At 41.5% G+C, this 26,421-nt stretch overlaps 1 protein-coding gene across 2 annotated transcripts in view; it reads right to left on the bottom strand.

Moving 5' to 3' along the window:
* The window catches only part of SNAP25 (synaptosomal-associated protein, 25kDa), a 30,239-nt gene that overhangs the window by 1,722 nt on the left and 2,096 nt on the right, over window positions 1-26,421 (bottom strand). Inside the window, exons 3-6 of one of the 2 annotated variants that reach the window (XM_009886037.1) lie at window positions 19,486-19,534; window positions 10,501-10,618; window positions 6,403-6,528; window positions 4,120-4,264 (exon numbers count right to left, since the gene is read on the bottom strand). In XM_009886037.1, the coding sequence (XP_009884339.1) occupies window positions 4,120-4,264; window positions 6,403-6,528; window positions 10,501-10,618; window positions 19,486-19,534 (438 nt within the window). Of the gene's footprint in view, window positions 1-4,119; window positions 4,265-6,402; window positions 6,529-10,500; window positions 10,619-10,755; window positions 10,874-19,485; window positions 19,535-26,421 lie in introns of both variants that reach the window. The other variant, XM_009886038.1, reaches the window with a different exon arrangement.

The raw sequence follows: 26,421 nt of genomic DNA, 5'->3' as shown, positions 1-26,421 counted from the left end.
GAAAATACTGGAGAGCTATTTTTTTATAGCGGTATTAGCCACCCGAAATGAAATTACAGATTTGCTGGTTTTGTGACACTTCAGATAGCCTTCGAGCCGAGCTTTTATGTTTGTATTCAGCTTCAGTAAACTCTTGTAAATGCTGTGCCAGATCTGTAGCTGGTGCTATTGACAGTGCTAGTGGTATTGATGGTAATGCATGACAGAATGAGAACTGATGATGTGCAAGTGGATTTCACTGGAGAAAAGCTTCAGTGCTCTCTAAAATTCGGTGGACCTGGACTCTGTTCTAATTTAGATCACCAGGCATGTGGTCAAAACTAAAATTTTGGTCAGTATAGAGAATCACTAGAGCAGGGAAGCTAGATCATCAGATATAGGAAATGCTGGTAAAGGTAAATTTCTTTGAAAATACATCAGTCTGGATCTCTTTGCTCTACATGTGAAAGGAAGGGAATAGGTAGGAGTCATGCCATTACTCCTTTCTCCCGACAAAATTCACCAGTGTAGTTGCAAGACAGAGTAACCTCTCTCATTGGGTGACAGCATAAACAGGAATTAAGAAAAGGCAGGGATTCTACTGTTATTTGAAGCAATCAAACTGGAATTTAGTCCAGCAAAGGCTGAACCGTTAATTTCACTGTCTTCCATGGGGTAATACTTGCCATGATTATAAAATGCTGTTAATAAAATGGCATCGCTTGGGAGGTTTAGGAGTTCTTTTTGAGTGAGAAGACGCTTTGACCATGGCTTTCTGTAGCTCTGCAGAAGTTATTTTAGAGACTAAAGACATTGTTTTAGCTGACAAAAATTGGCAAAGCTCCATTCAAGCCCATGTTGCCATGCTGACTTACACTAGCAGAGGGACTAGATAGCAAATGTCTTATTTTTTTTAAATCAGACCTGTGGGAAAGGTGAAAATTATGTTACTGCTTTAAAAGCATAAACTCAAATAGCAAAGTCTTTCCTGTGGTTTGATGGCTGTGTTTTGTTAGCTTTGGTGATTGTTCCCACATCTCTGGGGTGTAGCCAAATTGTACAGATTTATTTTAAATCTCTAATTTGCAAAGACGGAGTGGTGAAGCAACTTTCTCACATCCATTTAAAAATCCTTTTAAAATGGTTATAGTGATGTGCAATAAATCATTCTTAAATATCTTGGGCTTTTCTCCATAATTGTTTTGGTAAATGCTATGTAGATGTGTATTTTTAGTACAGTAGCATGTGCCAGATCCTCAACAAGCGTAAATCAGTATAACTACTCATTATAAGCCACACTCCTTTATGTTAGCCATCAGTTTGACCCTGTCTACCACAGTACAGTTTTGTGTGCTTTTGCCAAAAGACTACCTAAAAAATAAGTTAATGGGTTTGGAAGCAGTTATATTTGTCATGAAATACATGAATATTGATTGAATATTGATGAAACAGTGTTCCTGTATAGGAATACAAAGTTCTAACTCTGGTGGATGGTGTTGCATTGAAGTCAGCGGGAGTCTTTGTACAGAGCTTCCCACCTAGGTCAAGACAGAATGCTTTGAGCTCTTCTTACTTTCCTCCCAGCCTCCTATTTATGGCTGATCTTAGGGCCAGGGACCACTGGTGATGATGTCTGGGCCATTTGACCTACTCATCACATCATCATTTTAGTTTTTGTCCCTTTCTCCCTGGTCTGAGGGAAGGATAAAGCCTTGTATTCCTTGCTATCCTGATTCCTGTGGGTAGATCAGATTACATCTCTGCCTTATGAGATTGCTTTGGTTTGGATGCGTGCATCCAGTTTAACATACATGCTTTAGAAGCATTTGAGTTAGCTTTGTGATGCACCCCAGCTTTTGCAAAGTGTGCCAGCCAAGGGTCTTTCTAATGATCGTAACTGATCAAAAGCATAGTGCTCCAGCTGGTCAGGAAAAGAAAACAAGTCCAGCAATGCTGTATGCCTGCCACCAGCTAGGGATGATGGTCTACTGCCACATTTCATTGCAAAATGGATGTGTATGCATTTGTGGTTTCAGTATAATCTGGCCAACCATTGTTTCTGTCTTTTATAGAGGGTTTTCCTAATATATTGTCTTTCTTTTTCTAGTATTGCATTACCGCGTGTCCTTACTCTGAGAAATTTGGCAGATTTTCACTAATGTGAAAGCCTGTCTTGTTTTTGTGCTGCTTTCATGATGACTCCTCTGTGTGTGCTGCAAGTCTGTCTTTCAGAAATGTGTCACTGTTCTTTAGGCAAGGGTTCTGCCTGATGAGGCCTGCCTGTGAGGCTGGATTTAATGAATCCCATTAGCTTGCAGTGTTGTTTTTCTACTGCTGTGTGAAATGCCTAACTCTGTAAGAAGACTGCGTCGACAAGGAAGGCCAGTCCCTCAGCCAACTGCTCTCAGCATGCATGGCCTGCAGATTTGGCCCATGTGATTTGCGTGCACAAAGGGCCTGGTCAATGTTTTCAAAACCCAGATGTTTGCAAGCCTGAACTGATAGGAGAACAGTGACTTGCTAGGCTTCTTGCAGTTCATGACAGCATCCTGCAGGCACAGATAGGACGCAGCTGATTTCCATCCACAGGGCATGTCTCCTGCCACTATGTTATGTCAGGAGTAGGGTAGCTGGCAACATGTAACAGTGCATGTCGTCATACTTGCTCCAAGAAAACGTCTTCTTATTTAAAGGTAGTTATGATGTAGGCTGTGTAACCTTTCAGTCCCTTCTCACAATGTAAATAGATGTGCTGCTTTCTAGTGCTTTTCATATGAATAACAGCAGTAAATCCTTCCCCGCCATGCTCCTGTTTTTCCCAGAAATATCAAAGCTGCAGAATGGCATCGCAGTAGTACTGTGCATTTTCCAATACAGTCAAACTAACAGATGCAGCTTTATAAAACAAAACTTTTGAGTGATGCAAAGCCACGTGCTCTACTGTATTATGTGACTGTCTCTCTGTCACAGACAAACTTCCCACCTTTAAGATAACATATACGTCACCCAGGTCTCTCCAAAATCAAACTCCAATATGGAAAGCTATCTGAGTGAATCCCTCAGTGCAATATTTTCTTCCATTTTTTCACTCTGATGTAGTTAATCGATATGAAAAACAGGCACGGGCATCCTGGTCGTGTGAGAAGGCTTGCACGTGTAAAAAGGCTCAAGAGTACAAGCTCTACCACTTAAGGTCAGCATTAACTCTAAGCAGCACGTATAAGTCCTTGGGTTAGATCCTCAGGTTGTGTAAATCTCAGCTGAAGTCAAGCGCTGTATTGATTTTACACCAGATGAAGATCTAGCCTCTTATGTGACTTCAGCCTGGCTGTGCCTGCGCCTGGAGCTCTGCCAGTACAAATGCAGATGGCTTGCAGATCTTGGGATCTGAGGATGGCAGTGAGTTCCCAGCTGGGTTTGGAGGGTGCTGCTATCTGCTTCAGAAATCTGCAATGCAGGTCTAGCACTGGAACGGTGCTCTCTGCCTTTTTGGATGGTGATTTTGCAGTAGCAATGCTGAGCTTCAGTTGTTAACTTATACACACACAAACACACACACACATCCCGAGAGCGCTGGTAGATTTCTGTCCTAATGTGGTTATAAGCAGGCAGCATGACAAGACTGGCTGCACTGTTACCATACAGCAAAGTCTTGCTTAATAAATCCCCATCGTCTCTTGGGGATTGGTCCTCCAAACAGGTGATCCAATTCTCAATTGCTTATGGAATTTCCAAAGGAAGGAAAGTCCAGGGAAGCTTAAGACTTGCCAGGAAGTGCTTGGGCATTCAGACTCAAGCCCTATAGTTCTGCACAGCTCAGGGAATTTGTCCATTCCCAGAGCTGAAGGAAGCCTTGCAAAAGGAGCCTCGACTTGTGCTAAGGGGTCCCCTCACCAGCTGTTCTCCTGCAAACCCAACAGTGTGGGTTCAACCCGACCTGCACTGAAGATTACTGAAGATCCACAGCAGCAAGCTCTGCTGTGGCCCAATGATTTGGTGGGAGAAGAGAGGAGCTCTAGCAGCTGTTTCTGTCCGTTGTCCTCCTCCGAGCTGAAGAAAAACTACAACATGTGCAGCCTGTGCTTGCAGAAGGGAAAACACAGCCCCTCTTGGGGTCCTCTTAGAAATGTCAGCTCTCACCTTCTCCATGATCCTGTCAATCTGGCGATTCTGTGTGTCAATCTCGTTGCCCATGTCCAGGGCCATGTGACGTAAGTTGCCAATGATGCCGCTGACCTGCTCGAGGTTCTCATCCATTTCATTTTCCCGGGCATCATTTGTTACCCTGGGAGGGAAAAAACAAATCTTTGAAGCAGAGACAGAGGAGGTTCTCCCTGAAACTCTGATTCAACCGAAACCCTGATTCACCTGAAACCTCCCCTGCATCCTCCTTCGCTTGTCACCTGAGGAGCTTGCTGCTGTGCTTAGCTTTGAAGAAAAGGGATTAATAAGTAGCTAGCCTGAAAACCTTTACATGCTTATTTTTTGGATGTTAGGATTAATTGTCTGGGTTCATCACTGATCCTTTCCTGCTGCTCATGCCCACTAGTCCTAGAAGTGTTGCTCTCTGAGCTTGTCTGTACATCATGCTGCACCTCTCTGCTAGTGATGGTCCTCAAATGAAGAATGGGAGGGTGCTCCATTTGGACCTGTGTGTGGTTAGAGTAAGTGGGAAATGTCGCAGAGAGGTAGAATTGAAGTTATGCCAGCTCCCCTTCCTGAACTACACATGGCTAATGGATACTGTCCAGTCCTCCTACACTTTGGGGCTCACTGAAATACTGGGGAAGAGCTGCTTCAGCTGTGAAAATCCTGACCTAACATCCTATTTAATTAAATGTCTTTCTGGTAAATGACAGAAGCAGCTTCTCTCAGATTTACTGGCTTTAGTAAAGATCCTGTCTCTCTTCTTAGCACCATCTTTTTCAGTTACTTGCATTTTAGAAGAAAAATCTTGTGCTCGAGCCAAGGCCCAGTTCAACGCTCCAGTGACTGGAGAGGCATGTGGTGACTGACGCAGGGAAGTGCAAGGTCCATGGGTCCCACTTAGGAAATCACTGCTTTGAGCCTCTGGTGCAATTTGTGTGCCAAAAGGGTGCTACAGGCCATTTGCAGAACAATTATGGTGTAGCATAGCTTCCTTTACTGCTATTCTGCTATCATGCCCCAGCCTTCGTTTTGATGGGGCTGCCATCCAGAAATAAATAAAAAAAGTGAATGGCAGACCCAGCAAACTTAAATGGCAACTCCATCCCACGCTCCAGATTGCACGACAGCATTGTTTCTATCACACTGATTTCCCTTTATCACAGCAGCCAAAAAAATAAGTGGATAATAGTTTTTGGAAAGATAATTGCTTATTAATTCAGTGTCCTTAATCTTCAGAGATCAAAGCTTTGCCCGCTGGTATGCCTTTATCCATTCAGCTGATAGCATTGTCATCTAAATACATCCTCTATAAGCACTGTAATCAGTATGTACTTATTGCTGGATCCCTGTGTATTGCTGAAAGTTTACAGTTTGGTTGCCATTTGTGTAGCTGTGTGTTTCAAACTGGCTTTCATCTGAGTGCGCAGGGGTTGCCGCTAAAGCTGGTTGTGGCTTTACAGCAGCTGAGGAATGGGGCATCATTCCCTCTTCAATGAGGTTTTCTGGATAGACACAAGCAGGGAAGTGGTGTACGTCTAGTTAAAAGTGTACTTCAAGTTCTGCACTTGGCTCTGTGTTTTGGCAGAGAGCCTGAGGCTCTTTTCATTTTTAAAAGAAAGGAAGGGATGCTGGATCCTTTGGTACATCTTCTGGTAAGGATGGATAATGAGCACTACGTATCTTGAGGCATAATAATAATAAACTAGTATTTATCTGACACTTCATTTCTGAGGCATTCGACAACTGTTATTAATGAGGCCCATAATAAGGCCCCCAGGAAAAGCACATTGTTCACACCAGGGAGCTGGAGTGCAGAGGGCAGTGATGACTGGCCATGACAGTCTGCGACCTCACATTGCTGCTGTAAGTAAATAAATAAATATTATTTCTATTTTATTATTGCCCAAATCTGGGCAGTCTCAAGGAGGAAGATGTAGGGCCATGTTTTCAAGCATCTTCTAGTTCTCAGGGCTAAGACCCTGACTTCCACAATTTCCAGCAATGTAACCATCCTTTGCATTAGCTCAGGCAAGCACCCACAGGGCAAGGGGAAGTCAGCGGACACAGGTCTTTAGCCCCTGTCCTTTAGCCCCTTTAGCCACTGTCAACCTAAATCTAAGTACCTTCAACTCACTGGAAAACATTGGCTCCATCGCATTACCCAGCACCACTGAAGGAGTTAATGAGCATCACAGAACTCATGACCATATGGAAGAAATCTAAATATATCAGTGACGAGGAGAATAGAGAGAAAACAGTGGATAAAAGGCTCACCTGCGGATAAAGCCACCACTGATGGCCATCTGCTCCCGTTCATCTACGACACGTGCAGGCTGGCTGGCTACAACACCATCCTGATTATTGCCCCAGGCTTTTTTGTAAGCATCACTTGATTTAAGCCTATGCAAAAAAGACGATCAGTAACAAAGCATCAAGTGGACAAGGACAAATGCAAAACTCTTTACTTCTCCAAGCTAAAAGCTGAATCAAGCAAATGAGTTTTCAAATAGAGAGTCATTCATTGTATACCGATATATCATAACCCTGAATAAAAGGAGCGGGGCTGGTTTTTTTTGTTTCACTTTGCTGCCACAACAACTGTGATGGTCAGAGGTTTTGTTTCCAATAGGGTGAATTGCAATTGTCAAGTCTACAACACCGCACACAGGTTTTTGGATGTTGACTTAGTTTCCAGAAAGAAGAAAAAAAAGTAAGGAAAAAGAAAAAAACAAGAGAAGAAATACAGTTAAGTAGAAAACATTGTTTCATTTCAGTGACACATACATTTTGACATCAAACACAGAGAACATACTGGCAGACAGACATAAAAAACAAAACTGCCAAGTATAGTGTGTACATCACATCACAGCAACACACCCTCTTAGAGAAAAACAGATTTGGCTAAATTTTAACATTTTACCAGGCAGAAGATTGGGCTTCTGTTGATGTTTTTTAATGTGTATGTGGCACAATAGGCATTTAAAGCCACTAACCTTTCCCAAGGTGATTAGGGGGTGATTTTGTCATAAGATTCATAGGGTTCATTAGATTTTCAAATAATATATCGGTACTTGAAAATAGTAATCATACATCGACAGTTGATGTACAAACCTTTGTCCACAGAGACAAAAAGTAAAATAGGCAGAAGTGAAATGAGTGCAGGAGAAAAGAAAAGATACAAGCAATCTAGCATCAGAAAGGGAAATTCTTCTACATTTTCTTCATGCACCAGCTACAGGCATGAATAAGTAGTGAAGCATTCTCACTAAGCACGGTTGCCCCAATAGTTCATCATACTCTTAATGCATCAGCAGTAACAGGCTTCACAATAAGCAAGACACAGGCAAAAATGGATCATCACTTCCTTCAGGAGCTTTAAACCACCAGACTTTAAAATAGCCTACCAACTTGTTATATTTGTTGTTTGTGACAGTTACATTAGCTTTCAGAGAGCCATTTTTGACTGAGCTGCCATGGATAGAAAATTAAAATCCAGGCATACCTTCAGTGGCAGGTTAGCATGTGCAGCATATTTAGGGTTGCTGTTGTTGGGGTTGTCAGATGAGATTGAACACTTTAACAGGAGAGTGTGAGTGTTTGGGGTCTGCAGGTATAAGTTCTTGATTTTATTCTGGAAACGGAGCAGTTTCTAACAAAACTGTTAGGAACTGCAGATCTCTGTGGTTTCCCTGTTCTTCGGTCAGCTCCAATCAGTCATATAAACAGCCCTGTGGCTTGGATTTTGGGGAAGAAACTGAGTATGCTCTTGGGAGTTTGGGAAAGGACACAACAAACCCATCTCTGGTGTTACCTCCTCTCCATGACCCCTGAAGCAGCTCAGCATCTGTTGAGCATGAAGATGTGTTGCATGCTCCAATATAGAATTAAAATATAGATGAAAAGAGGATCTTTCCTACTCATATACTTTGTTGCACATTTCCCGTTAAAATTTGTGAAGACGTAAAAAGAAAATAGTTGGCTTATTTGTTCTCAGTCCTCTAAAACTATACATCAGCTTTGGCCTTTCTAGAAATGAGTGAAAGCAGTTATCTTGCTGTACATAGATTTAGAGGTATTTGCCTGTTCTTTAGACCTGTGCAACTTTGAGAGTGAGACAGTGTCTGTGTTTGAGGTGGGTAATTTTATAGCTTGATCTCTGTTTTCGTGTGGACTTCCCATTAAAGTCAACAGGTGGAGTCTGGGTCTGCTCACAGTCAATAGCAGTTGTCCTTTTGAATACAGTCTGGTTAAAGTTTCATGCCATGGGCATTTTGTGTCTCCTAAGACTGTAGGATAAAGCCATACATTTTGGTAAGGCTCACGGAGTTGTATTTACAAGTAGGAGAGTATAATTATGTGTGAAATGGTTCATCTTTTGAAATACATATCATTAATTTACCACCAGCCAGCAGAGTATTAGGGGACGATGGTGATACTGATGCCCAGAACTCTACGGATTTCTCTCCCTCCTACACTCCACTTCTCAGAATATCATCCTATTCGTACCAATTGATTCCTGGCATAGTGATTCAAGGAAGAGTCTCTAAAAGCATTGTTCATCCATACTTGGTTTCTGAACAAATTGACTAATTAGCAATGTTAGTTTATCAAATCTGGCTGCAGACTGCAAAGGTCAGAAATACTGCCTTAAAGCAGGGAAGAGACACCTTTAAAAATGAACACCCCCCACATCAAAAGTATGCAGTATTGTTCTGTTCCTGCGTCTATTGATTTTGTGATACTGCAATTACAGTGAAGTGGTAAATGTTTTAAGGCCATGTGCCAGGTGCTAACCCTATCCATGCCACAGGGCTGGCTGTCAGTTCTGAGCAGCCTTTCCTATAGTACAGATATTAAAGCTGCTCTAAAAAACTATGATTCCTGCAAAATACCTTGTGATTTTTTGTACTTCAAGGGTGAACTTTTGATGTAGGTGTTATGCCAGGTTTCTCCAGGAGGAGCAAGCCAGGACAGTGTTCCTTGTTAAGTTGCAACAGATTTCAGAGTGTGGGAGATGTAAAGTTTCTGCTGCATCCTCTTGTGCCTACAGCTCTTTGGCTCTGGGTCCTCTGGTGCAGGACGGCAGGGCTAAAGCCAGTATCAGAGCTGATAGCAGTCGCAGGCAGTCCCACTGAATAAGGCTGTGTGTGTGCGTGTAGCTCTTGCCAGTCCTCCGCGCCTCTCTCCTATTCTGCACACCAAGGCAGTAGTACACATATTCTGAGCAAAATGTTTAGCCCATCAAAGTATTCGTGGCTTGGTACACAGGAGCAGAATTGATTTTTTTAAAGCTGAGGCGCTATCTGCATTGTGTCCCAAGGGAATTAACTTCAAAATAAATGTCGATTGTTAAAGCAGAAACCCAGTCCTATTGTTCTGATTTCTGGCAAAATACCCACTGAACTCCAGGACAGCTCGCTCTCATTTGATCTTGATAATCATGGTAGGATCAGGTCCTGGCTGTGAATAAAGTATCTGTGCCGCACAGAAAGGGAGTATAATGCCACGGAACCACTGCACTCTTTTTTGTTTCCTGCACAACCTCTAGCTAACCATTTATGAATGTTTTCACTGTAACCTGGCTGCATGCCTATTCACTGCATGCTGGATTTGCCATTCCTCAATGACTTCTGGTTGGTCCGCTTTGTCCCCAGTTTCCTACACCCGCATAACCGCACATCACATTTTCATTTGGCATTTAAAACAAGCTTTGCATTACTTGGAGGACAGTTTCGTTCAAGTGTGATGGCATGCAAGCAAATTCGATGCATTTCAACATTTCTGCTTAGTGTACGGGCTACCCAAATGAGAGAAATTTGGCATGACATGTTCAGGTTTTCTCAAATTTGTTGCCTATGGCAGGGTGAAAGCTATTTCAAGTTCGGTTCCAATTGTGAAGTATCATATCTCATCGAGGACTATTTCTGTTGAACAACGTTGTGTGATTTTCATCCATCATTTTAAGTAATGTTTATTATGACCTTTTCTGCATTTTTTCAGCTTTTTTGTTTTGTTTATTAAGCTTGTTTGTGAAAAAGTGTTTCAAAATTTAGGGTCTCCAGGAATAGGGTAGCCCCAGTATTTTTGTTCGCTGGAAAATGGAGCCAGTCAGTACACTCTGTGTAAAATGTTGAAACTTTTACCATTAAAAGGTGTCGACAGTGAAGCTTTCACTGCAGTATGCCTGATTTTAGTGCATCTACAGTAATTCCCAGTCAGTTGTCTATGCTATGAGATGAATGCATTTGAACCAGAATCGTTCTTTCTGCATGCCACATGCTCATCCTGTCCATGTGCCTAGCAAGGATGAGCTTCACAAGGCCTTTGGGATCAGCCTTAAGTGCTCAAAGAGATGAGGCAGGCAGCACCTACTTGTTACATGGACAGACACAAAGACCACAGAATTTTCCTAGGTCCGTCAAATTCTTTTCTGCTTCTTTCATGTCCTTATTGATTTGGTCCATTCCCTCTTCGATGCGTTCCAGTTGTTCTGATTAAACACAAGTATTTTATCCCCACAGAATGAAGCAGATGGAAAAGGACAAAGAAAAAAAAGACAAAAACTTCAGACATTCACTTTGACAAAAAACTGGACACCACATAGCAGAGCCGGTACCCAGTACCTACTTGTTACAAGGACATATGAAAAGGCCACAGCATTTCCCTAAATCTTTTAAATTTTTCTCGGCCTCCTTCATGTCTTGGTTGATATGGTTCATGCCTTCTTCAACACGATCGAGTTGTTCTGGTCAGGACAAAGGGATGACAGTGTGGAATGAATTGTATTTTTGTTTGTTTGCTTTCGTCTTCAACAGAACATGAAAATGACCATGTAGAACTGAATTAGTAATGACATTACAATGCATTAATCTGAGCTGATGCATTGTTGAAAGGATGTATGCCGCACTCGATGCTGAAGATGTCTTTCACTAACATGGAAGAGTAAAACAAAGGAGGAAGATGTTTGAAATATATTAATTTAAACAAGATGTAATGATGTAGTAAGGAAGGGTTATAAAGTTTAAGGTCCAGAAACATCATACAATACATCCACTTACTAAGACACCAATGACATCCAAGAGAAAGAAAGATAAAGTGTTATTATTTTGCATTTATGTATGGTAATACAAGAGAAAAGGTGTCTTTCCGTACTTCTGTTACTTACGCTTACAAATCCCTTGGAATTAGGTGATTTTGGGTAGTGTAATTGCTTTGACTAGTGCGTAACTGAGTGGGAGAGCTGGTAGTACCGGTACCAGAGATGGAGTGAGCTGTTAAGAGCCATGTCCAAGTGCTCCTTTTTCCAGAGGCTGAGGAAACTGAGACCTGTCACTTTGATTGGCACTGGATATTAATCTCAAACCTAAGTATGACCTCAGGGCTCATTTTCTTTCTAGTGTGGATGCTACAAATCAGGAGTAACCTCAGTGAACACAGAGGAATTACAACCAGCATAGGAGCCTGATGCTCAGTGGTGGAGGACCGTTGGCTATGGTGTTCAGTGTCTCTGTCCCCAAAGGATCTTACAAAAACAAGCATTGGGTGAAGACTCATGTTTTTCAGTGGGGTCACTTCTGATTTGCTCCAAGGCAAGTTATCAAAGCACCAAGGCCAGTAACCAGCTGTATAGAGGCACTGCCTCTCCACTGGCATCGAACAGAATTTGGTTTATTTCTACCTAAGGCTGCTGATGATGTAGGCTTTTCTTAGTGACTTGGTAGTTCAGAATAATTTAATGTGTAAATTTCTTCACTATAAAAGCTGAGAAGAGTGGCCTTGAGGAATAGAATGCCACAATATAAAACTGTAGGAATGGATCCTTCGCTGTATGTACAGTCTGCAATAGCAATGCAGACTGCATTGCAGACTGCAACTGCAATAGCAATGTACATGGGTGGAAAGCCTCACCATTTGTTCCATAACGGATAAATCCAAATAAGTGTTACACGGGATGAGAAAGTTACTTGGAGTGGCATTTCAACCCAGTAAAAATTGTAACTATAGCTAAAGAGCCAAAGTAAAGCAATCCCAGTAAATCACAAATACATTCCTGTTGCCCATATTGAATAGAAAAAAATATAAACACAGAATTGGACCGGAGAGGAGAGGAGGAACTATAAGAGAACACTGGTTCTAGGAGAAATTTAATGTCATCTCTGATGTTAACTAAGCCCTATCAAGAAGAAAAAAAAAAAGGCATTTTAGAAAAAAAATCATGTATATTGACATCAGTGCAAAACAATAGGCCTAACTTCTTACACGGGTTTCTAATAACAATTGAGGTTTAGATTTTCAAAGCTTTCTGGGGGATTTGGATACCCAATTCCCATTAAAATTAATTTTATTTAATTAAATTTAATGAGAATTGGGCATCTCACCCCTAGAGGGCCTTGAAAGTCCTGCCCTAAATTATTCAAACTGAAATAATTCAAATATTGAACTTGTGCTCTTTGTTTAATTCTTGCATGAGGCTGGGCTTTGAGAAGGAGAGGTGTCATGTCAGTATTGCCAGCTGCATCTGTTTTTTCAGCTGTCAGTTCTCATTCTCCTCAGCTGGATGTGCCTGTCTCCTGATACCATAGGAGTTATTGATCCCAAATCCCAGGATGTGCTTAGAGGATTGGAGTTACCTAGCAGTGTCCTGTAAAAGGGGCACATATATTGTGAGCAAAGGATTGGGAAACTAATAAGGAAACCTGAGAGATACACTGCACAAGTTCTGCCGGGTAAAGTGCTGAGCCAAGAACCACAAATACAAGGTTGGATTGTTTTAATGCACATTGTAATTTCACATTTTGGTTGGGAGGCTTTAGCAGCAGCTTTAGTTGATGTTTGTAGCCATAGATGGTCAGTCTCATCAGAAACATGAGTATGTGGTAGAAGGTGAGTGCTTCTGCTCCTCACTAACTCAGAGTCCTGCCTGCTCCTGCATAGTTGGGCAATACTGAATGTTGCTGTGGGAAGAAGCTGTGGGAGTGTGAGCTGGCTTTTGTGCTGGTTCATGCAGTGTGACGGGAATTGCTAAATTCCTGTCACAGATTCCCACCCCCTGCTTGTGAGAGCTGTGTTTGCAGAGCCTGGCTGGTTTTCAGGGATCTCAGTTAAAATAAGGCTATTTCTGCATGTGTATTTTGACAGTGGAGGGGACAAGAGGTCCACTGATTTCACTGCCTGTCTTTTGCTAACTTTGGGGACCGGTAGAAAATGCTAGGTAAGACTGCAGGGATCAGTTCTAGATCTGGTACCATGGATGGCTTTCAGTTTAAGCATGTTTCCTTGCTCAGACGCACATTCTTTGAAGCCAGTTATGTAGTAGGGCCTTTTGAACTTTCTTTCCCTGTTTCCTATTCTGCCTGAATAGATGAGTGCTAATTGAAGACTATATTTGACATGACTCAAAGACTTTCATTTAAATTATAGCTCTCTCCAGGAACCTTACTTAATTTATCCTGCTTCAGGATTTGTGTGTGATGCCTATATTGTTTCTGAACAGAAAAAGAACCCACAACTAATTTATCTTCTATTAAAGGAAACCTCATCAGTGTAAAAAAAGCCTATGTCATATTTGTAGCCCAGAAGTCTAGACAGCTGGCTGCTGCTCCTTAAACCATTTGCTAGTTGTTAATGTCATGGGATGGATTGTTAACTGTTTTAAATTGGTGTAGTTATGCTGGTTTCGTGGAGCAACACCAATTTATACCTGTCAGAGATCTGGTCCCACAGGCAAGGAAATAGATTCATAAGTCTAACCACAGTTATTGAAGCATAAATATTATAGAGGCATTAACTTAATGGGGTCACACTGCATTTGTTTTGGTATAACTGATATTAAAATCTGTCCCAGAGTGAATCACTGCTGGTAAGAAATCAGCTGGCTATCAAAAGGTTAATTTAATGTCTGTTTTCATAGACCTTCCCTATTCCAACTTTGCATATTGTATTAAAGGTTTTAGGGAGGATGGTCTGGTGGCATATACTGCCATGAACCTACACAAATTCACACCTACAAAAGATCATGTCCTTTATCTCCCCACTTCAAGGTCAGAGTTTAACCATCTTTTCATAGTTTCTTGCAGTATTCTTTGAATATACTACAGCTATATATATGTTTATATATCATATAAGATATATAAGAGAATTGGTGCTGTCTGGAAGCAAAATACACATCAGAGGTACATTTCATTGAGTTTTCCTTCATTTTTTTTTCTGGGAAGCTCTGCTAGTTATTAGCCCTTTTTGCCTATTGATACCCTTTTAAGTCTGAGAATGTCACTTTGGTTCAAACACAGTGGCAATGTATCTTCCTCCAGATCTTACAGCGAACTAACGGCATATCTTAGGATACAAACAAGGATATTTTTTTACCTCTATCATTATACTTATGAATTACTTCTGTATTAAAACCATAGCCAACCAAGGGACCATAAGCAAGTCCTGTTAGTTTTATTGTAGCATTGTGGCCCTTTGCCAGTGGGTCTTTGCTGGAATCTTCCATAGCAGCCTGGCAAATCCTCATCCTTAGATCTGGGGAAGTGGCTGGGAGAGGAACGCAGTAGCAAAGGTGTCCCTCAGCTGCTCCTGTGGTCTCTTGAGGAAACAGAGCTGCAAAAGCATCCTAATATGCTGTCAGATACAGGACCAGGACAGGGCAAGTGGGGTGTTGCTCCACCTTTGCATCCCCATCTATAATTTATAACAAGTGTTCCTCAACTAGTGCCCAGGATCTGGGCCTGTGCTTGAATGTCAGTTAAATGCCTGTGGGGAAGGGAACTTGCTCCTTTGCCTGGAGTATTGTGCAATGAAGCAATTTCCAACAAGGACAATTCTAATGAGATGGAAAAAAAAAAAAGGACATCTAAGAATACATTGTAATCATAATTGCATAAAAGAGGGCTGAATTTGAAAGAGCATCAGCAGATTAACTATTTCCAATGATACTTAGTGATCCCATTTTCCATAAAGGAGAATCGTATTGGAGCAAAGTACATTTCTAGGACAGCCTTTTCAGAAATTCTGAGTCTTGACCTAGCTCTGCTTTGAGCATTGTTGAGCACAGGTATGAATGGAAGAAAGCTGGCGGGGAGTGCTTGTGAGCCCACCTGTAGCTCTGCTAAAAATAACAGTAGACAAGGCACAACCTGCATGGAGAATCATAGAACCATAGAATGGTTTAGGTTGGAAGTGACCTTAAAGATCATCTAGTTCCAACCCCCCTGCCATGGGCAGGGACACCTCCCACTAGACCAGGTTGCTCAAAGCCCCATCCAACCTGGCCTTGAACGCTTCCAGGGGTGGGGCATCCACAACTTCTCTGGGCAACCTGTTCCAGTGCTTCACCACCCTCATAGTGGAAAAACCACCCCGCCCTTATAGTGACCCCTGCTCAAGTGAGTGGAGTTCATTTGTCTTTTGTTCTGCACTACACTTTTGACACGATTAATACCATTTTCCCTGTAGAATCTGGAATAGTAGATAGTTACCTTTTTTTTTTTTTTTTTTGCTAATTAGCAAACCATTTCTGAATCTGATCAGCTCAGGTCATAGGTGTTATTGGAGTTCCCTTAGGAGCCCTGCTTTTGGCATCTCACTGCCTATCAATTTTCATGGTAGCTGTTGAATAGGAGATAAGCTGGGGAAGGGGCCTGCGCAAGGAGCTATAATTTTGCTCTCTGATGGAAAGGAATGGTAATTATCTGTGTATTTACTGCAGTTGTTTCTCCAGTGCCATAGAAACAGGTCAGCTGTAACTCATACAAAACTGAAAAACTCGCAACTCATGCAAAAACTGTAGAGGTCAGCTAGCATGAGCACCATCACTTGGTGTCAACCATTTTGCTTGTAGGGTCACCCAGTTATTCCAGAGTTTTATCTCTGTACTTCAACTTGATCCGGAATACAGATCTGCTGGGTAGATCAAGTTACTCTCTGCGTTCTCTTGCATTGCTGGTTGTGCATTTGCTGTTGGTGCATTGCAGGGAGAAAATTTATATTGCATTGATGTTTTCTTTGTGGTTTATCAAAGTTGTGGCTATTCCTCTATCTTGTCTTGGATGAAAAATGGCTGTGCTGCTACTGTTGTTATTGGAAAAGTTTCTCCTCTCCAACCCATTTTGAACACAAGAACAAAATTCTTTTGTGATAAATTGCATGAGGACATCATCATACAAAACTCCATCCTTTAGGGTCCAAATCTCTCTGCCTGCTGATACTCCCAGGTAATGGGAGTTTCCTTCGGAGGAGGAGAGCTACCACTCTGGGACCCTTCCTATGTCAGCAATACAGGTTTATCTTCATATCCCCACTTTGTACTATCAGTTTCATTTATATGGTCCGCTTTTAACCAACATGCATCCAAATGTGAACATTTTTCTTAGTTAGCATGTTTCAAAGACCTATTTAATGAAGCAGAGAAATTGCCACTCCTCAATAATCCTTTGCAGAATTGCATTTTTAGTGCAAAATGTAAACATTTTAAAGTGTTACGTACATATTTATATTTAAATAATAAAGGGAGCTTGACTCAGGGCTAGGTTTAAAAAAATGTAAGCATTATGGATGCACATAGGGTCTGGGCAAGAGTTTCTCTCTGATGGAAAAATCTCAATGGGGAGAATCTGACTTCTTAGCTTCTTCCTGTGGGCTCCCCAGGGGAAGAACTGCGTTTAACTGGATTGGGTGACACTACCTGGCTCAAAAAATGGTAACTCTTGGTTTTGCAGAGGAACTACTCCAAAAGCCCACTCAGATTCCCAGTGACTTTAAAGGGCACTGGAGGAGGTCTCTAGTTTTTATGGCAGTCCCATCCTCTGTGAAACAGGAGTAATGAAAGCTCTTGTGAAGCTCCACATCTCTGCAGGGTCATAACAGCCTCTGTGGTCTGCTGTGCAGCCAACTGTCCTAAACATTTAGGCAACAGCAGCTAGCCAGACTGCCTTTATTGTATAAATACCTAGTATTGTAAAACTACGTTGACTTATTTCCTTTTATGATCCCAACGACTTCTGCATATCGATGTCAGAAAATTAGTTCTGCTTTGAGTTATTTAGATTGAGATTGGCTCAAAGAAGTTTTCCTTGTGAGGTCTGTTTGACTTCAAAGCAAGCAATTTTGTAAGGAAATCTAGAAATAGAGCTTCAAGCAAATGCAGAGATCAGATATTCTGCTTGCCGCCCACTGGAAAGATCAATGTCATGTTTTTTGTCTATTTAACACCTAATAATCTTAAGTGACTTGTGCAGTCAGCTGAAAAGAGATCACATGGCAGTGTTAGCAAATTATTTCCTTAATCTGATAATCTGCTGAGACATCCGTGGGTTGCGCACATTGCACTAATTACAGAGGGTTCAAAGTCATCATTAATGTATTTTGCCCAATAATATAAGTCCTTTATCACTAAAAGTAAAAAAAAAAATAATCAGGAATTATTACAGCTGTATATGGCTAAAATGGACAAAACTTAATTAAACATTTAGCATAGTACAGTGGTTACAAGATTCCCAGGATTTGTAGCACTGTTAAGCTGTTTTCCTTGAGAAACCCATACTGTATAGTCACAAGCTAAATTTACTGAACCACTTAAGGCATGACCATTACCAATTTAAAGAGGCTTTTACATTGTCTGATTCTTTCCTGTAAGTATCGACTAAACTGCATCTCTGGCCATACAATACACATTTCAGGTTTCACTGTCAATAAGAGTTTAATACTGAGTTCCCTGGACTCCAGAGAGGTCAGTGGGTCCAGTCTCAGCTCCTTGGCTCACACAGACTGCCCCTCCTAGCATGACCAGAGAGTTAATAGGACAACTTCTGCATTCAGGGCTTTAGCAACAGTAGAACTCCAAAGTTAAAAAACCCCACAAAATTCAGGGTTAAAACCAAAATAAACCCCCTAGCAATCTGTGGAAAAACAACAGTTAGAGAACAGAAACATACTTTTCCAAGACTAAATACAAGGGAAGTTATAGGAACCACTGAAGTTTCTGCTGATCTGCCTGTGAATTACATTGTAAGAGAGATCTGGGTATTTATGGACTTACTCTGACAATATTTGTGATTTATTTTACCTCTATAATTCACTTCTGAAACAAAACACATTATTTAGACAGGTGCCATATCTGTTTCAACGTAAATAATTTCTGGTTTTCTGTATTCAGTGCCGTTCTTTTACTGATGTTATTCAGAAAAAAAAATTTTTGAAGACAACAAAATATTCTCTGTAATATTTTTCTTGTCAAGACAAATAGGTGTGACAAAACTTGGTTAGGTTAAGTTCTTTTCCCTAAAGTGGGAGGTTGGGGGGGAAGCAATGAGACATACATAAAAAAGCAAATAGAAGAAAATAACTTTCTGTTTGGGTCCTGTTATTGCTTTTCATTCATTTTAGTGCCAGAGAGGCAGGGACATTACAGATGAAAAAGGCTTGTCAGGTTCTGCAGTCCATTTCCCAACAATGCTGTACCGTTGCTTATAATCATTGTCTGGGCTTGATGAGTAATACAGCATTACCTCTGTAGAAAATATTTCCTAATAGAGTTTTATATCATGCCACATAGTAAATAATAACTCGGGCTTTTGGGGGGCTGGTTTGATATATAGTAGCAGAAATCTATGCTTTGCTGACTTCACTTCTCTTTGGAGACACCATTTTGCTGGTGCTGTGGGTCTGCAGCAAATGAAGACTTACTAGTTTTGTTGAGGGGGCTGGGGAAGCTGCCCGCTTCTTTGTAATATTATAAAGGGCAAAAATGTAATTTCCTGGAATGTATTGAATATGTGTAGCGCTGTCTTTGTCACTGTCATCCACAGACAGGGAATCGTCTAAGCTTGAAAGCTCCTATATGGTCTATTGTCATGAGCTGATAGTGTTGTAGCTTTTAATGTTAAATTCCTGTTATCCTCACTGACATTTCTATACATTAAGAAACTGAATTTTACACAAACTAAACTTGTTTTACCTTCTTTTGCGATGCATTTATTGCATGCCTTTCACTTGTGGCTAAAACAAGTGACAAAATTACATAGCACCCGCGTAAATAATGTTGGATTTTACACTTATGAAGGCAAATCTTCTCATCATGTAGCTGGATCTTGACCCAAAGCTTGCTGAAAAAAATGATGATTTGGATGAGTTCAGCCTGCAGCTGTCTTTGATATTAATGGGAAACAGATCAAAAGAAGTACAGACTCTTATGCAATTATTGCATGTTCCTTTGTCAGACAATGAAGCTAAAGGCAAAGAGGTTTTGGGGTTCTCATGCACAACCACACGTATTTTACGGCTCTCATTTTCAGGATTGCACACAGTACAATACTTTGAGAATGGTTATATTTCCTTACTGAAGCAATCTGAACTTACCTCCTTGCTCATCCAACATAACCAAAGTCCTGATACCAGCATCTTTACTCTACATCCCAATAGTGGTAGCAAGGTAAGGAGAGAGAGGGGGAGAAGAAAGAGAGAGAGAAAGAGAGATCAGTGAGGGAACACTCAGCTCTAGATACGGGGCATAGGAAGACAAAAGAAAAACAGTGGAAGGAATGACAAAGTCATAAGGGGCTGGTGGTACAGTCCAAAGACCTTATGTGCCTGGACGCTGTATAAGGAACCAGGTACTCTCGACTGTACCATCAATCCTTCAGGATTCACTGGGATACTGAACTACTGCAGAAAACACAAAGACCTGGACCTTGAGATTAAAATAATAATTTTACGTAAGAGTAATTTCTAAAGAGAAGGTTCATCTCTGAAGCAGGAGAAGGGAAGAAGGGGGTGTTGACATTGCAGGTTCACGTTCATCCCACAGGAGAAATTCCCAAGGAAAATAGATATGACACAAACATGTTTGGGAAGGCATAGTGGTTTGTACACAGCCCTTGCAACACAGAAGTCAGAAAGCTTACCTACTTACGAAATCCATTTTAAAGCAGGCTAATATTTAATAGGATTAAGCCATATTTTTTGGCTTGGAGATCTAATAGATATGGGTTTGAGCCAAGTTTTAGTTCAGCCAACAGTAACCTTTAGTGTTGGTGGACTTTGGATTGAGCTTGAAGGCAGGATTTTTAAAACACCTACGTGCTGATCCTACTCCTGTTCCCAGAGAGGTTAATGGGAGTCTTTTCATCACCTTTGCTGGACACAGGCCTTGAGCAAAAGCTGAGAAATTCAGAGCTCCCACCCGCCTAAATCATCAGCAGGGCATCTTTCACAAATACAGTTTTTGCATGCATTATCATCACTCTGCGATGTGATCAGGTGTCTCAGGTTTCTGGGTGCTGTGATACTAAGCTATATCACAGATCAGATTAGCTCCTTTTTAATTACGAAGGGGAAACCAGCTCCATTCTGCTTGGAGCAGTGATAACGTCTGTGAATAATTAATGGCCTGAACGATCGCCTGACTGTTGCATTTCAATAACAGATGAAGTCAAGGCCTCTGTGGCCTGACAGCTTGCCAGGGGAGTTACCTGGACATATGCAGCAGTAGTTTAGCTGCTTCAGTGAACATAAAGCCATCCATACTCCTGTTAAGCAGATAAAGTTGGTGGTGTTGACTTTGCAGAGGGCAGGGGAGATGCCCACAGTTGCACAGGAACGTAAGGAACAGCAACCTGGAGTCGTGACTGCCCCTCTTGCTTTTCAGGCCATTCTCCCCATCCTTGAGGCGAATTAAGGACTTCATATTATCCTTCCTCCCAACTGCTCTGCTCACTGACATCGCTCATCTCTTTTTCTGGGAGCAGTGAATTCTCTCTGGCCATCAGCTGTCCAATCTGGGTTCGCAAGGCACATTGGCCTGCCCACATTGGCTCAGCTACAAGCCTGACTCTCTGCTGCACTCAAGGGCTGTCTGGCTGGTACAGCTCATGCTTCTCTGCTTTGCGTAAAGAGGATCCTGCTCGGTTCAAGAAGGATGTGAGATGCCTCTTGTTGTGCTCTTGTCTGCCTCTTTCTGCACCCCATTCTTGTCTTTAACATCTACATCACTGTAGAAACTAGGAAAAACATCAGATGTGTGCAGCCTGGTTCGTTCTCCCTTTTTCATTTTTTTTTCCTTTTTTTTTTTTTTTAAATATCCTTGTGTGAGTTGCCAGGTGGAGAGAAAAAGCCTCCTGCCTCTTCCCGCTGTCTGCTGCATGCTACTGCCCTTGGGTCAGCTATCTACCAGGTACCCGCTGCTGCTCTCCCTCCCTTCAAGCTCATGCTGCATTTACTTGAATCCCAGCCAGTTTTTGGGTTTGTAACCTTTAGAAACTTAGGGTCTAAGGGTCATCTTAGATTTTCCTATTTAGAGTAAGGAAACCGCCTTTAATGATCTTACTGGTTTTTTGGGGTGGGTGTCAGATTTGGTAAGCACTGCATGTGCAATAGCTTTTTATTGTGCTCTTTCTATGCTCTTGGTACCCAAGGACGTCTTACCCCAGAAGATTTATATGTACTATAAAAAAACATACCTCACTCAAACAGAAGGAGACTGCTTAGATCCTCAGTCATCTTGTGTAAATATGTGTAAATCCTCAGTCATCTTGTAAATATGGTGCAGTCTGATATGGAGCCCTTCTAAGTATTGGACTTGGAGAACCCACAATTGGTGGTATGATAGTTGTTGGCTTTCAGTGAGTAAAACATAGTCAGGCTGAGATATGTTTGCTGCTCCTTAACCCGCTGACCTTATTTTCCTGCAACATTTAACATCTGAGTAAACTGTCTTTACGCAGCTGAGGTGTCCAGTGCCCTGAATAAGACCTATGCTGAGAGACGAATTCAGCAATTAGACCTTATGGTTTGGTATTTCATATTAAATCCTTGCATGGAGTGAAAGAGGTGCAATTTTCTTTTACTTACCTGACCATCAGTGCCATTTAATTTTATCAGGCAATACTGTATCTCTTAAGAGCAGCCTGCCACACCATTAATACTAATGTGAAAATACTAAAGGGTGTGCATTGAATATACTTGTCTACATCTGAGGTCTAATCCAAAGCATACTGAAGCTAATAAAAGGATGCTGACTGACAAAGATGAGAGGTGATTCAGACATCAAGTGACAATCTCCTCCAGTTCCAAGTTTCTATTCAGCCCTAATTTTCACCTTTTTCACAAAAAGTTAACTGTGTAAAGCCAATTAAAAAAATTAATCACATTGGTACATTTAAAGCAGATCCAGGCTTTCCTAAAAGTTCCACATTTCCATTGTGACGGATCTTTTAGATAGCTCAAACCCAAACATCCCTAAGACAGAACTATTCTAAAAATGTACTCCTCATCGAGGTGCCCGAGCAGGAGAGAAACACTCAGTAACTGACCCTCCATGACAACAGACTGGGGCATCTCTGGAAACTTCTTCACTTAAAGGAATATAGAGGAAGAAATGTGCTGTACAAGTGTGTTCGTGATCCAGACACAGACAATGTTGGCGTTTTCTGCACTAAAAGTATCACAGAAACTCTCCTTGGTCTCCATGGGAGCAGGTGTCAGCAGACACACTCAAACGGGTTGCTTAGACAGTGTGTAACAGGAGGTAACAAAAGCTGTGTTTGTGAAGTGCCAGCACAGAAGAATATGTTTTACAACATCTGATCATAAAACTGATAACAGGCTCCCAGAAGAGCCATGGTCACAGCCGGGGACTGACTGGTGACCACGCTTTGATTTGGCTGGTCCTGAGGGCTCAGGAAGGGTTCTCACCAACATCAATAAGATCCTACATGGGAAGCCACAAATGGGCAGAACTAGTGAGGTCCATCTTGTTATGAAAATGTGTGCTAATGGTACACTTCCCTCAGGATTAGAGCCTGCCTTTCTTCCTGTGCAATGGAGGAAATTCTTAAGACCTGCCAGTCCTTGTACTCTGTTTAGTTTGTGGCAAAATAAGGATTCTCAAAAAATGGGATGCTTAGGGTAGTTCAGGGCAGAGAGAAGAAAAATGCATCTTTCATAGGACCCTACAGAGTTCATGGAGCATGTGCCGTTTTAATCCAGCTATCAAATCTGTAACAGCTTTCTATCTCTCTAGAGTTTCTTCTGACTCTCCTTGTCTTCTTGTTGCACTTGAGAGGAGAATTTGGATTACTGGATTTTGCCATGGTACAGCAAACATCTCACACTCTTGTCCTTTAGAAGAAAATGGCACAGCATAAATTGCTTTTGTTGAGGCATTAAACTGAGAGCTCTGAAGTTCCTTTGTTTATCCATAAAGCAGGTATACCGCAGACGGTAAAACATACAGTCTCTCCCACGCAGCCCTCAAACATACTCAGCCCTGACTCTAGGAATCAGCAGGTCGACCGGTGTGTCCTCCTAGACTTTCATTTCCATGGAAACTGCTGCGTACCAAAACATTCACTTGAAATTTGCTCAGCACTTTGGAGGGGAAATGCATTGCTGTATAATTTCTTATTATTGCTTTTATTTCACCTAATTTCCCAAGGTGGCATTAAAACTAGGAAGAGAATTGGAATGACTTCTCAAAGGGCGCATCAGTCCCTCCAGGAACACTGTGTTGTGTCCTATTCATGCCTGCTACAAAAGGCAGCTACTCCAACTTTGGCTTAGCCTGAGGGGTGATTTTCTTAACAGTATAAGGGAATAACGTATCAGATAGAGAATCCAAATTCTAGAATGCACTTTCTCTGCATTTCAGGAGATACCCTGAAAAACAGATATACACTCTTAGTTATGTGAAGAACACATAAACTTCCACTTCAATGAAGAATTTTTCTTTAATCAATATGAATTATGGAGTTTGTTTTGAATAAATTAATACAGACAATTATGTACCAGGACAGGCTGACATTGCTAGCAGTTCCCAGAGACACTAAAGAGAAGTGTCAACACCCTAAAGACAAAAATGTGGTCAACGAAACAGTTTTTAGTCATCCATAGTAATGCATTTCCTCAGCTCCTGCTCCAAGTTCACGGTCACCCTGTTAACTGTGTAATGTCTTTCCATGTCTGATCAAAGAGCCATGTTACTTCTCAGTCTGTTAATTCACACTGGGGTTCAGATCCTCAGCTGATATAAATCTGTGAACCCTGACTTGAATCCTGTGTGCCTGGTTTTCATCTAGCATGATGACCCTCACTCTGGCGCTGGTTCACATAGACAAAGGGGTCTAGCCCTGCATAGGAAAAACCAGGACCAGAATTATGAATCACCTTCCTCTGTGCCAGATATGTATTTCTGTGGAATTACACAGATTAAAACACTTTTCCTGAGTAGAACAGTTCCAATAGCTAGTGATGTCAAAAGGATTTTTCAAATTACCTTTGACAAGCTTTGGACCAAAGTCTAAATTAATAGAATATTTTTTTCTTTTATTCTTCAGACTAAGGAACATTTGACTATAATAATAATGTCACGGGAAACTCCCTTCCCAATCATGACAGAAGGAAGTTAGTAAAATGGCATACTGTGTGTTCAGTGTCCTGTCTAGAGCAGCATCATGAGGTTATCAAACATTTATAGCTTACCATTTCAGCTTTGATATGTTAGTAAACTTGACTCTATCTCCCTAGCATATAAGAGAAGATAGTCCTGTCTGAATTTAAATGTACAAACCAGACCTTTTGTCTGTACATGTTGCAAAGTGCTTTCTTGCTGGGCTTTCTGCAGTACTGATCGTGTTGATATTTTTCCTCTTGCTGCCTCATAGCTAGAAACCATCTTTTTTTCCCACCCTATAACGATCAATTTTCTTTAAAGGCCATGGTGGTTCCACTGGAATATGGTTGTAGACTCACTGCTTTTCCCCTTGCATGAGTTATTCTGCATTTCATAAAGTTGGCTCAGAGGTAGAAAGCTTGAACAAGAAAGTAAGAAGGTCAGCTGCAAACTGCGTATTTAGTCCCACTTCTTCTGCCTCCGTTCATTTCTATTTTATGTTTTGGCCCAAATATTGTACAGTGTCATCATAAAATCTAGGTATTCATAGGACTGAGTAGCTCAAATGAGCATTAGTCAGTGTTAGACGTAACTGTGTTGCATGGCTATGCTGGGCACCACAGAGCAAACTGATTTTTGTAATCTGCCATTCCAGTATGTAGCTGCCTTGGGTCAAAGCAGTGGAGTCTTTGCAACAGACACTCACCACTTCTCCTTACTTCCCCTGTTGTGCTAGGGCTGAAACAATCAGCTTCTTGCAAAGCTGGGTTCTAAAAATAAGAAGCAGTAACAGAACTGGTTTTCCTTGCCGACGTTCACTGGGAACAGCACCAGGGCTTAGTCTCCAAATTCAGCCTAGTATTCTTGGGTAAGGAGGGCACGGTCCTTTGGGGACATTGGTTTTGACCCTTAGGCTGTGACCTACATTTCAGCATTAAAGATGCCTTGTACTGCTATAGGGCTTCCCTAGGTGGACAGCACTCTTCTGTCTCTAGAGTGGAGCCAAGTCAGTCTGTTTATTCTGTATTTTCCTAGTATCTAACAGAGTGGAGCCAACCCTGACAGGAATCCATACATACATGTTTAGTAATAATGCTTCAACATGGAGGCATCTTCTTCCTGAGTAAGGAATACCAGATTCGCTGTATCACAAGAATAGAGTAAAAGCATTCTTTCACTGAGAAAGAATATTTTCTATCTCTACTCACTGGACAGGTTCTGCTAAGCGAGGTAGTCTAATTGGATTTTTTTGGTCTATTAAATCAGAGCAGTGCGAGTTCAATTTCAAAGACACTCACCATTTGTCTTTTCAGTATAAAATCTCTCACTCCCTAAACGCTGCATTCTTCTAAAAGTACGTAGGAAATGGGGTCGGAGTAATCAACCAACTGTTTAGACCACAGAAGAATATTAAAGGTCTTTTGTAGTCACATTAGTGAAAATAATATTCAGCTCATTGTAGAAGAATTCCCTTGACTACTCAGTGCTGGTTTTAGAAACTTCTCTATTTGGACAGGAAGATATTGTAGCATCTGAATAAAAGCCAGATAAAAGCCAGGTCCGGAGAGATGCTGGGCTCTTCCAAGAAGCGCTAGAGTCCTACATAAATTCATTGATAAATTCAGCAGTCCCAGTTCTCCTCCCACTTTGCCATTTGCCGTGATTTAATACTGAAATTCCAGTGGCATTCACAATATGCTTGTTCAATATGTTAGGAAGACTCAAGCAGTGCTTAGGTCACACAAATATGGCTCAGGAGAGACAGGGCTGGTATTTACTGATGGCTTGGCCCTGAGCAAATCACTTCCCTTTCCTGCGCCTCTTTCTTCCCACTCATCATCTGCCTTGCCTATTTAGATCACAGGCATTTTGGGGCAGCAGGCTCTCCTGCCTTGCGTTTGTGGAGG

The sequence above is a fragment of the Charadrius vociferus genome, unplaced genomic scaffold (genome assembly GCF_000708025.1).
Source record: "Charadrius vociferus isolate BGI_N301 unplaced genomic scaffold, ASM70802v2 scaffold455, whole genome shotgun sequence".
In the NCBI taxonomy this organism is placed as follows: Eukaryota; Metazoa; Chordata; class Aves; order Charadriiformes; family Charadriidae; genus Charadrius; species Charadrius vociferus.
The sequence above is the reverse complement of the archived record's forward strand: the minus strand, read 5'-3'. Positions and strand labels throughout refer to the sequence as shown.